General features: G+C 39.9%; 1 protein-coding gene across 1 annotated transcript; it reads right to left on the minus strand.

The window, feature by feature from the left end:
• Window positions 1-1231: 1231 nt before the first annotated feature.
• idh1 (isocitrate dehydrogenase (NADP(+)) 1) lies at window positions 1232-12965 on the minus strand. The gene is made up of 9 exons (XM_014986780.2): window positions 12820-12965; window positions 11415-11555; window positions 7353-7644; window positions 6227-6329; window positions 5049-5226; window positions 4821-4972; window positions 4591-4731; window positions 4341-4503; window positions 1232-2070 (listed from the first exon to the last, which is right to left on the minus strand). Exons 2-9 carry the CDS (start codon window positions 11534-11536, stop codon window positions 1977-1979), a joined length of 1245 nt encoding a protein of 414 aa, XP_014842266.2. The 5' UTR covers window positions 11537-11555; window positions 12820-12965; the 3' UTR covers window positions 1232-1976.
• Between the last annotated feature and the right edge of the window lie 232 nt (window positions 12966-13197).

The following is a 13197-nucleotide window of genomic DNA, read 5'->3' on the forward strand; positions in this document are numbered from 1 at the left end:
AATATAATCACATCAACTTTCACATTATTACGCTGTAATAAAACTGAACATAGAATACTTAATATGTCAATCAGCGGTGTCCAAAGGATGGCTCTGGGGCCACTTGCAGGCCTCTGAATGATTTTTGTTTGGTCTTCGACGACAATTCAAGAACAACAATTAGGTTTGCCAATTTATTTAAAAAAAAAAAAAAAGGCAATAAAAATACATAGGTGTAACATAATGTATTCTTTTTTTTATCATCTGTTTTTTTTTTCATGTAGTTTATTTTGATTCTAAATTGGGCCATAAAAGTTCCAAACCTTTTCCTGAAAAGTATTTCGCGATGGATGGATCATCAATTTACTAAACTAAGTAAAGCAAGAGCGAGCCACATCCTGTTGTTGTTGCTGAATAAGCAGAAACAATTCATACATGGAGTAATTAATAATTTTAAAAAAACATAGAACATTGTAATCTTAATTGTGTCCATGTTATTTCTATTTCTCTCTGAGCTGACAGATGGCTTTTCAACAGAGATCAGACTTCGTCGCTGCTAAATCCTCCCAGTTCATTTCCAGATTTAGTCAAACGTTTCCCACTCTTTGCTTATACAGCTATGTGAAAAACTATCTCTACCCTTACGGGTTTCTTACAGATTTGCGCTGAAATTTTTCAAATGATCTCATTTTGATATCAAAAGATAACTATTACATACAAAAAAAGTTTTCATACAATGACTTAAGGGTCACAACCATCCTAGAAAAATCTCCCCAAAATGTAATAATAGTTTGTGCCCCACTGTAACAACTAGTCAGTAGTTGACAGATGTTAGGACTTTGACCATGTGACTAAATCAAATTTAGCTTTAAGAAGTTAATTTTAAGGATGTGGGGGTTAAAATAAACCGGCAGTAAGAGCTGGGTTATGTTTCATAGCTTTCTTCCATCGAAAATGCAATTATTTAAAACCATTTCAATTAATTAGGTTATTTGTGTCTGATATTAAAATCGGTTTGATGACCTGAAACAGATAAATGTGACAAAAAGCAAAAAGAAATCTCTGAGAGGCAAAATAATGTTCTTACTGCTCTGTAGTAATAAGTTATTTTATTTTTTATCCAATAAATGATAAACTGCTGCTGTTTTCAGTATATTCCAACATAATCAGGGACACTTATGTTAGTTATGTGTAAACTCTGCCCACTGTACTGTAATGTGTGTGTATTGTTATAAAATGAACAGTTTTCAACTTTGTTTTTGGCAGACACATTTATTACATGAATGTTATTGCTGATGCACACACACACACACACACACAACATCAAGGAAACGGCAAATAAATACATCTCTTTGTTAAGTCAAGGATAAAATCTAAAAGTAAATATGCTGGACATTTAAGAGTTTTTATTGGTTATGAGTAGTGTGCTTGCAAACCGTATTAAAAAGTCAGATTTCATGAAATCTTTACAGTTTGTTACGTTTTCTGAGTTACGAGATGAATAATGTCATGGAATGTTTAGTCGCTCGGCTGAAAGCTGACAACACCGGTGACTGTGCTCTGCTTCTCTGGCTCTCCAGCTTCACAACGGCGCCTGAGGTTTTCGTAAAACACGAAGAGGCAACGGAGATGAACAGTATCCACACATGATTTCGATAAAAAAATAGCAAATAAGGCAATGATGGTCCAGAGGTTCTCTAGCAACTAGCGTCCCCGAGCGGACATCAGCGGGGAGCTAGTGCAACCACAGTGAAAAAAACAACGACACTACGCCTTAGGGTCAGAGGTCATATTAGTTCCTGGAGGCTGTTAATGTCTGGGTAATGCAGTTCTGATAAATGACGGCGCACCCTCCTTGATCAACCCTTTGCTACGGCTAAGACCTTGTGGAGTTCCTGCATGTTTGGCCAACACTCCTCTTTCGGGAAGGTCATCCCTCGTGTGCGTGGGCCAGCGGTGTGTGTCTGTGTGTAAGTGCTGCAGCTGGGGAAGTGGGATCACAGTTTGGGTTGTGTGGCCAGCTTTATCTTCAGGTTCTCTGCCAGCTTGTCCAGGAACTCAAAGGTGTTCAGGTAGTCGCTGCGTGTCACACTGCAAAATAACAAACAAAAACAAAAACAGGAGAGAAGGTCAGGGAACTGAATGACTTTTAGTCTTTACCAACCCTGACTGGTGGATTAGCTGGTCGGAATTGAAAAATCCTACCTTTTACAGATGAGTGAACGCAACACACCTAAATACTACAACAGCTCTTTCCTGGGTTGTCTAGCTGACCCGAGCCATTTTCAGTATCCGTGACTGTGTTTCCTTTGACTATAAAATTGTGCAAGTTGACATTACAAAAATAAATGTGCTTAAGGGAAACATGCCTTCAAAAAAACCCACATTTTTAATCAAAAGTTTTGGCGCTAGGATGAGTTGGTTTTTCAGCCAAATCAAAATTTGTATATTTTCCACAACTGCAACGGGAACACTTATTTGCATCACATAAGCCACATGATCATCAACCGGGTGTTACTACTGGCAGAAAAGACAAAGAAGACAACAGGAAGTGGGAGGACAATGATGGTGCACCATGTTTCTTTACGACTCATCATGTGAAAAGCTTATTCATATGTGATTTTAATTGCTTTTCTTATTTAATGCAAACACTACACCACGATTGTGAAATTATGGTTTTTGACATTAGCTGAATTCCAACAAAGTTTTGCACACATCTGTAGTGGGAAGGCAGCTGTTGAGATGTTTTTAAAAAGAAATTCAACAAGAGCAAAAAGTAGACATTCAAGAAAGAAAACTTAATTTCCTACACATGAAGAGTTAAGATGGTCTAAAATATAAACTCCGTAATTCTCTTGTCTTTCTTCTCAAATTTTACCTAGATCCTGTTTAACTGCAGAGCGGTGCAACACCCACTGCTCTCTCAGACAGTGACATCACCTCTGACCCTAATACATCATACAAAATCCTCATAAGATTATAGCTAAATAAATAAATAATTTAACAACCAAATACATAATAGCGATAATCTTTAATAGACGTGAATTTTTTGTTTTTCTAAAGATCTTCTGGAAAAAAAACGTCTTGAGAAATGACGTTCGTTACATTTTCAGGCGTCCAAAATGAACTTAATGACCTGTAATCTGTCCCATAATGCCTCTGTATTTGCTGATTTTCTTTTGCGTGAAGCAAAAGTCCCCTCTGTTGGAGAGACCAATATTTAATGTGACAATAAACATTTAATCTTTTAATTAAAATATCCTGACAAAGGAGAAGACAACTGAGCTGATCTTGGTCTATTGTGATGAAACTGCAACTGTTGTAGTTCACTAGAAGATCTCAGTGGACTTCACCCTGTGGACCACAATGTTCAGGCAGACCGTAAAACATTGACAGTCAAGGGAAAATGTGTTTTTCCGGTCAAGGTCAGTGATTTAAACAGCTGAAAAGGAACATGGCTGATAGCTCACAATAATCTTGTTCAGTTACTCCCAGTACGAACATCAGGAAAAAAATTTTGCTCTCCTGTCTATGGAAAAAGCATGAATATCTTGTGTTTTAGTAAAAGCATGACACCGTGGCTGTAATTCATTGGTTTGCTGTTAGTATTGCTGCATCTCTAGAGAACAATGGCAGAATTCCCCCCCTGCCAGTGTATTATAAGTTACTTGGGCCCCCACCAGGCTAAGCATTGCTTATTTGTTTTTGTTTTTGTTAATGTTTGCATTTTTAAGACCTTATAGTCGGTATTCAAGCATTAATCTTCCAATAACACATACAATTATCAAGTGATATTTTCAAATTTCCTATCAACTTTATACATTTTTAAACTCAAAAAACATGGCAGGCCGCTGAATGAATGACTGTCGTAGCGCCCGAACCACTGGGCTTAGCAAGTTTTCTGGGGAAACTGAATGGCACTCTGCGACATTTGACCTGGACCCATGTCCTGTTGCAATAAGACCAGTTTTTGGTCTTTCTACCAAAAACTGGATGACGAAAGTCTTCATTCTGGTGGTTTGGTCTCAACTGTTTGAAGGACAACTTTGTTTACAGGAACTTCAGTGTTCATTTTCTTTGTTGTCTCAGTTGTTTTGTTTCTATATTTGGGATATCTAAATGCTCTTCATGTTCCAATGTTAAATTTGTTAGAAATGAAAGTTTATTGATTTTTATGCATTATTAAACCATTATATTGGCAATCGTCTCAAAACAACATTATCGTTTATTGCAATAAGTTCTGGGATAGTTTATCATCCAGCAACATTTGCTATTGCTACCTGCACCATAGTACCAGAAAGAGATTTACCCATAGAGCTATGAGTTTGTGTCTCTAATAACGTGTGATGGATGTGACTCACTTTGGCATTCCTTTGATGCAGATGGCCAAGTCCTTGGTCATGAATCCAGCCTCGATGGTTTCGATGCAGACGGCCTCCAGAGCCTCAGCAAACACCCGGAGCTCTGCGTTGTTGTCCAGCTTCGCCCGATGGAGTAGACCTCGCGTCCAGGCGAAGATGGAGGCTGAAACAAACACATCCACAGCGTGAGGACAGGCTTCGGTCAAAAACACCAGGGCGCATATTTGTGTAGTAAGAATATTCCTCCGACCTATGGGGTTGGTGGAGGTTTCTTTGCCCTGCTGATGCTGCCTGTAGTGGCGCGTCACCGTGCCGTGCGCGGCCTCAGCCTCCACAGTGCGTCCGTCAGGACAGATCAGAACACTGGTCATCATGCCCAGAGAGCCGTACCCTGAAAACAACCATCAGTCACGACCTTCGGCTGGCGTAATTGGGAGCAGAGGTTCCTTCACTGTTCACCAAATGGATCGTTTCACCAACCTTGTGCTACAGAATCCGACTGCACGTCGCCGTCGTAGTTCTTGCAGGCCCAAATGAAACCTCCCTCTGATTTTAAGGCCTGGGCCACCATGTCGTCGATGAGACGGTGCTCGTACCAGATTCCTTTGGCCTCAAACTGAGCTCTATATTCTCTGAAAGACACAAGCAATCCCCTTTCAGTTCTGCGTCGGTTTGCTTGTTATTCTCGGAGTTTAGTCAAGGTCTCACTTTTCATAGATCTCCTGGAAGATATCCTTGAAGCGACCGTCGTACTTCTTCAGAATGGTGTTCTTGGTGCTGAGGTACAGCGGCCAGGCCTTGGACAGAGCCATCTGGAAGGAGCTGTGAGCGAAGTCTCGGATGGACGAATCGGTGTTGTACATCCCCAAAGCCACACCACCGGTACCTGGACAGACACAACAACATGAACCGCTCACCCTGGATGTCCTCATGAAGAATACAAACACATTCAAACTGATCAAAATGTTGAAAAAAAATACTATAAGATATCTTGTTAAAATATTAAGTCCATATTAAGTGTCATTAACACCATCAGGTAGAAATTGATTCAGTTTTAAAATGATCTTTCCTCGGATGATCGGAAGTTGATCTGAAAGCTGCAGTATCGATCACATTTTTGATTTTTCTCAGTTTTCTAAAAATTATTTGCTCTCATTTATTAAAAAGAAGAGTTTGAAAGCAGTTCGTTGAAAAAAAGCAGGTCAACTTATGTGAGACGAATCAGTAACACTTTATTTGAAAGGGTGTGCGTAAGACTGACAGGGTAGTCATAAACATTTCATAACAACGGTCATGAACATGAAGGAGTCCTCATGAATGTTTACGACCATTGTCACAAAGTGTCATTCTGTAAATAATGACACTTTTAATGCAAAGTTGCACTAAAAGTTGCATTGAAAGTCAATTAAAAGTGTAAACTTTGCATTATTCAGACAACAATTACCCTTTCAATGCAAAATGCTATTAAAATTTGCATTAAAAGTCCTTGAAAAGTGCCATTGTTTACTGAATGACACTTATGACAACAATCAAAAGCATTCATGAGGAGTCTTTCTTGTTCATGACAGATCTTATGTCATGTTTATGACAGTGTCACATCAGTCTTGTGCACACCCCTTCAAATAAAGTGTTACCGACTAATCTGGATCCTGTTTGTAGAACCTGGAGAAAAGACAATGGCTAAATGAAAAGCAGGGAACTCATGCAAAGTTTCAGGGATGTTGAACCACATTTGATTTGAGTGAAGAACCTCTACTCTGCAAGAGCAACTCGATGGTGAAAGGTAACGGTGCCAAATCTGAGATGTTTCTGTGAAATGATCAGCTCTTTCGTATGTCGTGTTGTGTTGTGAGTTTGACTGCACTGCGACATGACTTCCTCTTTACCTTCAAACTGATGGACGACATACTTGACCGACTCTCCGTCTGTGGGTGTGTAGATCATCTCTACTTTCCCAGGCCCTGGCACTACAAAGTCAGTGGCTTTGTACTGTGGAGAGCACAGCGAGGAGGAGAGAGTTAGCAGTGTACTAGAACCCAGCGAAAAGTACAAAAATGACAAGCGTCGTGCAAAGTTCATGAAACAGCCATAAGGACGTCAGCAGGAGTATCTAAGGCACATCCATTATGTAACCAGCAGGCTCTTACCTTTCACCTACACCAGAACACACAACTGTTGACTCTGTCACTGAGCCATAAGCCAACCTGCTACCCAGGTGTGTGACCCTAACTCGTCAAGGCAACAGAGGCAGGTCCAAAGAGCAGGGGATGAAATTTAATTATTGATCCGGAGTCTCCTGGCAACCCCACAGTGTCTCATCCAACAGTGGATCTGAGATCGCTCATTAGTACACAAAGTGCTGTTCTAGTGTGCTTCAGAGCAGCTTTGCTAGGTAATAAACCAGCTGGTAATATGATTCCTGCAGGGCAATAAAGCAATAACAATATAAGTCACAGTTCACATGTGATCAATATCAATAGATAATACGTCTGATAGAATTTTCAATAGTTTTGCTGAACTCCGATCCAGAACAGCACAGCATTGTGGGGGATGTAGGCAGAGGAAAGGCTTTAGCCACTCAACCTGTCATGGTTCACTCGATAATATTACCTGCCATAACCTGAGCTAGCAGGAGCATGCAGGCATTAAACAGGAGGGGTCCCAGGACTGAACCTCAGGGTGACTTCTGTTCACTCCAAGTCATTGGTAACCTAGTGACAACTTTTCGAGTAACATGTGCAGCAGCAGTTCCAGGTTTGGCCACTGTGCCTCATAGCTACTGACAAATAAAAAACACTGGAGTGGAGTGAAGGGATAAAATGGGTACAACAACTGGAGAGGAAACTGTAGACACAACGGGAATATCACATCACTAGTTTCAAAGTATTTCAGATATTTACAACAAAAAAAACTAATCAATAATTATCCATCTGTCGTGATATGTTTCGGCTGTTTTGCACTTTTCTGGAAGCTTGGAGGAATCTCTATTAGCAGTGCTGAGCAGCAGCTCACCTGGTCTCCGTGTGCATGCCTGCCGATGATGATGGGCTTCACCCAGCCGGACACCAGGCGGGGGATGTTTTTGCAGATGATGGCCTCCCTGAACACGGTGCCTCCCAGGATGTTCCGGATGGTCCCGTTGGGCGAGCGCCACATCTTCTTCAGCTTGAACTCCTCCACGCGCTTCTCGTCCGGCGTGATGGTGGCACACTTGATGCCCACGTTGTAGCGCCGGACCGCCTCCGCTGCCTCGACCGTCACCTGGTCGTCGGTCGCGTCTCGGTTCTCCATGCCGAGGTCAAAGCTGAGCAGGACGACAACAAGGAGACCGGAGTCGAGGCTGAATTTTAGCCAACGGCATGCAGAAAGTGGACATAAAAATTGTAGGAGGTATTCTGTGGTAGAAGCATTAATGAAAAGGACAGAAAAAGTTTTTAAGAGAGCTCAGTGAGTTTTCAGAGGTCTTTTAGAGTCCATGACTTCAAGGGTCAACAAAACTGAAACAGACAATACAGAGCTACCCATGTCATGATTTGATCCGAGAGGCAAGATAATGGCATCCTTGGACGAAAACAGTCGAGTTTGAACAGTCCTGTTCTAGATCATTCTACAAAAAACAGAGGCGTCGTCTCATCTCTTGAGAAAGCTGATTGTTGTTTTATGTCTGTTCTGTATTCAAGTTATGGGACATATGGAATCATGTGATCTACTTGGCTACAGGAGAGGCGTTACGTTTTGCTTTGTAACCTAAATCCAGTCCCGACTCTGTGAGAAAAAGAACCACAGATTTCTGTTTTATTGAATAATCTGTGATCTGCACATCTTCTAGCTAAATGTGGCCAAATCAAAGGATTTAAACCTGGAAGACACTAAAGATATTTATAATCTCTGTACCCCGGGCATAGATGGGTCACCAATAAGAGGACGCTCTGTTGCCATTATTATTCATGCTTCATTAGACACAATTTAGAAGCATGCCTGGAGCGCCAACTAGCCAGGCACTGATGGGAGCTGAAGCCACTGCTTTGCTTAGCTAAAATACTGAATATTAAACTACTATGAATGGGTTTAGAAACAAACTTACTGTCAGAAGAAGGAAGCAACGTTAATGTGAGGTGAAAGTGAACGTGAGCTTGCTTTCAGCTACAGAATAATTCAAACAGCCTCTGGGGCTCTGCTCGCTCCACACTGCAGATAATTACAACTCTTCAAAGAACCGCCACAGAGTTCACACCAGGTCCATTAACACCATGTTCCTCTCTTAGACTCCACTATTAGGGTCTTTAATGAGGACTTTTTTAAAAGACCGAGACACAAGCAGTCCTGTGTGCAATGACTGACTGACTGGTTACACATGACCTCCAACAAACCAGTAGAACCAACACAACCAGATCAGATTCATTTCCTTATATCAGTGTTTTCCCAAAGCTGCTCTTCAAGGCACACTGTACAGCTGTGGCGTTTCCCTGCTTCAAGTCCAGTTTATTTGTATAGGCAGTTCAAAGTGTGTTGCATCATAAAAACACACAAATAAAATCACCAACTTTTGTTATGCTTGGCCACATTTTCAACATGCACCTAATTGCAACTGACGGCTGGTTAACAGGCTTTCACTGAACTGCGATAATCTGAATCAGGTGTGTTAGAGCAGAGGAACATTGAAACATTGCAGAGCAGTGTGTGTCTAGGACCGGGGTTGAGAAGCACTTCGGCTTATTGTAGAAGCCTGAGAGCGTCTGTGTGCACCCGCTGCCTTTGTTTGAAGAGGTGACCTTTTACCTAGTTTTCCCTCCCCGTTCTGCAGAAAGTTTAAACCAGGAAACAAAAACTGATGAATACAGAGCAGAGGACGGAGTCACCAGAATAAACTATTCATTTGATTGGTTTTCTCACCTTTTTTTAAGCTTGAATTCAAATAGCTATTTGTTAGTTTTACTGAATCAATAAATATTTGTCCATTTCACAAACATCTACAAATGGCTGATTTGCAGTCGTAACGCACCACTCCATTCCAGCAACCAAAGTAGGCAGATTTTACCGTTAGCACTTCTGTCCAATGATTTACAAATCCATCAACAATTTGCAAAATAATTTCTTTTAAATGCATAAAAAAACCCTCCTTTTTTGGAGGTTTAAAAACACATGAAGCTGCATATATTTTATGCATTGAATTGAATAAAAACCAGGAGAAAGTCAAACATTTATTTGTGTTAATGAATGGGAATGATCTAGTCATCATTGCTTTGTTTTCTGTTGGATTTAAAACCTGCATCGCTTTTGTTTTCTTTTATGGTAAGTGCTTGTTGCAATTATTTGATAAATTGAGACAAAGTTTAAGTGAATCATTCAGTTATGTGTTAAAGTTACTGTGGGGCAGGGAAGGGTCTGAATCAAAGCAAAGAAAACATGAGAATCAGCCAGGAAAAGTCTAATCAGTGCATCTGCAGCTATTACATTATGTCACTTTAATATCACACACTTACTCTACACACTTCCTGTTTCACCTTTCACTGGGGTTTAATCATTTAAACTAGTGTTTGCATGGACAGTTTAGAAATTTTGGGATTGGAAAGCGGTTTGACTAAAACACTGAGATGGAACAGAATGTAGGTTATAATAATGTGCAAGAAATTCTGTAAACAGTTAAACATCAATGTTAGTGACTTCGGGCTCTGAGGACTGTTGGTGTGGGTAAAATATTGACTGCTGACACAAACTCTACAAAATCATCCCTTTGTGAAATGGTGCAACCTTAAGTTTACTTTTTGAGTTGCTCAATCTCTGACAGTTCCACCTTCTAAGATTGTATTAGTGTAACAAGGTCAGTATTACACAATACTTATCATAAATGCACTTTCAGAAATTGATCACAACAGATCATTAACTTTTTTATGACCTCATAAGAAAAAGAGTGATGAAATATTTTTAAAATGCGTGCTAAAGTTCACCAAAAAAAGACATTCAAAGATAAAGAAATGTAAGTATTATGAGCTTTATAAACATGACAAAATGGCTGATCAAAGCCTCTCATCAAAACATGAGGAGTTAAATTAAAAAGGGTTTAAGGTTTAAAAACGGTCTAAGCTTTATTTAACAGCTTTGAACATTTCCTTTCATGTCTTTCGTTTTGTACTTCCCATGCTGTGATTTGTTCTTTTCGCTGGAATGAGTAACATGCTAGCATTGAGCAACTGCAGCCAAACTTTCCACTTTAAGAGGAAACTTCTGTAAGAGTTAGCTCTATCTGAGTTAAGTTATCAATGCAGCCATAGTGTTGCACTGGGATTTATATTGTGAAACATCCAAAGACATTCCCAAGCTGTCTTGTTTAAAACAAACTCCCCATGAAGAGTTTAATGAAAACAAGCTTTACCAGACATGCGAGATCTGCAGGAACAGTCACTTCATGTCAGCAGTTACAGGAGCACCAAACAGAAACGATTGTCAAGTTTGCTTGTTTTTTTACATTTTGAATGCTAATCGAGAGGGGAAAAAGTATGATGGCACAGTAGAGCTATTGCAAGTAGTACATTTCTGCCAGAAAACTCAGAAATGTTCAGGATAATCGCAAAAACATTCCAGAATAAGCGAGAACATTTCTGAGCTCCAGTAGTTGAAAATGTTTGACATTTGCAATTTTTCAAAGTTTCAAAATTAGAAATAATAATAATAAAAAAATTCTAAAAGTTTTGATTTTTTTTTTTATAGAAAATTTCTGAGATTAATCTCAAAATTTCAGACTTTTTTTTTCTTCTGTAAAATTTCCCCTTTTGGAGCTCAGAAATTCCCTTTTATTTTCTAGAAAATTTTAGATTATTATCAACAATTTCTAGCAAATTTTCAACTTTTCAAACTGAAATTTCCACGTTTTTTTCTAGAAAACTTTTGATATGAATCTCAACATATCTGAGTCATTTGGTGTAAATTTACTCCTCCTTTCTCTTCCTATCTAAAATGACCCTCAAGTGCAGTCGTAAAAAAGTGACAGTATACCTCCTATTTTTTGGTGTCATGTTTCGATTTTGAAATCCTGCATCACATTTGAGGGTAAAACAATCAGCGACCTCCTCTCACCTGTGCAGATCCAGCTCCAGGTAAGGGAAGATCAGCTTGTCCTTAATCAGCTCCCAGATGACCCGAGTCATCTCATCGCCCTGCATCTCCACCACCGAGCCGGCCTTGATCTTCTGAGACATCTCAACACAAACACACACACTGTGAAGAAAATAAACGCAACAGATTGTATTTAGTGCCAACCCAAAGAAAGGGGGCCGAACACACAGCTGCTGTTACAAATTTTAAGAGTTGAATTCAAGGGAAATGTGAGAAATTTTTTAAGAAATTCAGAAACTCTTCTAAAAGTTTTCCTTGTAGTTATAAAACATGATTGAATGGTTGCGGATGACATCATTTTGCTGAAAACAGTAATTATTTTTGTAATATTACACATATTACATATTGGCTGTCCAAAAAAAAGCTTTTGTACATATTTCCTCTCAAGATTAGATTTTGAGAAATAATTTTTGATTTCTAATTTTACTGCTGAAGGAGACCATTGTTCTTGATGTGGCAGTGGCCAAAATCGATATTTCCTGGTCAGATGTTTACAAAAATCGGTGATCGGAAAAGCAGATCGGCGCTTCTCTCGTGTTTTAATCGTCTGAATTAAAACAGAGGGATCAGATGTTTGCTCTCTGTGAAATAATCTCTTCGCATTATTAAGTGGGCGCAGCCTGAATAATGACTCGGCATTCAATTTGCACTGCCAGATTTACCCCATAATAATCCTCTTACATGGTCTTTTGAACAAGCCATATAAACATATGCTTTACACATGCACTGACTGAACAGTATGGAGATTCAAAACAAAAACTAAAAAATAATAATAAAACAATAATTATTTCTGCATACGTAAAAATGTAACATTTGCAGTAAGCCGACAAAGTTGAGGTTTTAGAAGAAGTTGCGCTTGTTGACATCTGCCCCTGTTTGGTATAATTACGCGGTGTTCCCAAAGCTTCCGGGTCTGCTTCATTATAACAGAGGACGAGAAACACCGCTCAGACGGCCAACAAGCAGTTGGTCCATACCTGGAAAGCAGGGACCGCTAACAGAACCAGTTGAGCAGAAACGATTCTGATAAGCAACTCCTTGAAACATAAAACCAGGAAGGAGTTTTCTAAGGCAGCTCAGGGGCTGAATGGACTCTTTGTGCTAGCTGCAGCCTGCACCCGACCAAGAACAAGGACCTCCACAGAAAACACCGTGTCGTTTTCTGCTTTCTCCAACACAAGCATTCTAAAGCACGACGATATAACGTCATATTTCGTATTGGGGGATAGAAAACTAAATGTTAAGCTTTAGCAACAGAACAGGAAGATGTACCGAGATAAAAAAGCAAAAACGAGAGCATCTTGCTTCCCCATAGTTCGACATTATCTAACTTTGCAGTAGCCAGTGTTTAGAAAGAAGCGCTTACCTTCAGTTCAGGAATAAAAATCCACAACAGAGTCAGAGACGACAGGGGGGAACCGGACGCAGTGATGTTCGGACCGAGGTGACAGCGGATCAGGCTGCTCAAGCTGAGCCGGCGACTTACAACGTCCCACCTCTCGTTGACAGAGAGCCAATCAGTGAAGAGCTTACGACTATCGCGCCAATCAGATAAGCCCACACAAAAGGAGGGGTAACTCAGCGCTCTGATTCGGCCTTGCGATAATTCACAAATTTGTGCCTATCTACATCCACGCCCAGTGACAATCACTGTACTGTGTGGAAGTACAACTGTAAATAATAATAATAATAATAATAATAATAATAATAATAATAAGAAAATTTCTTAAGAAATTTACACGGG

This window comes from Poecilia mexicana, unplaced genomic scaffold (genome assembly GCF_051168715.1).
Source record: "Poecilia mexicana isolate PSO_F unplaced genomic scaffold, ASM5116871v1 scaffold_2, whole genome shotgun sequence".
Taxonomy (NCBI): Eukaryota; Metazoa; Chordata; class Actinopteri; order Cyprinodontiformes; family Poeciliidae; genus Poecilia; species Poecilia mexicana.

Excerpts from the sequence above, each read along its gene's own strand:
- idh1 (XM_014986780.2), bottom strand. The coding sequence starts at position 11,536 with ATGTCTCAGAAGATCAAGGCCGGCTCGGTGGTGGAGATGCAGGGCGAT. Across the intron at positions 5,227-6,226 it reads TGTCGTCCATCAGTTTGAAG|GTACCGGTGGTGTGGCTTTG; the intron begins GTAAAGAGGAAG and ends GTGTCTGTCCAG. Across the intron at positions 4,973-5,048 it reads TTCCAGGAGATCTATGAAAA|AGAATATAGAGCTCAGTTTG; the intron begins GTGAGACCTTGA and ends TGTGTCTTTCAG.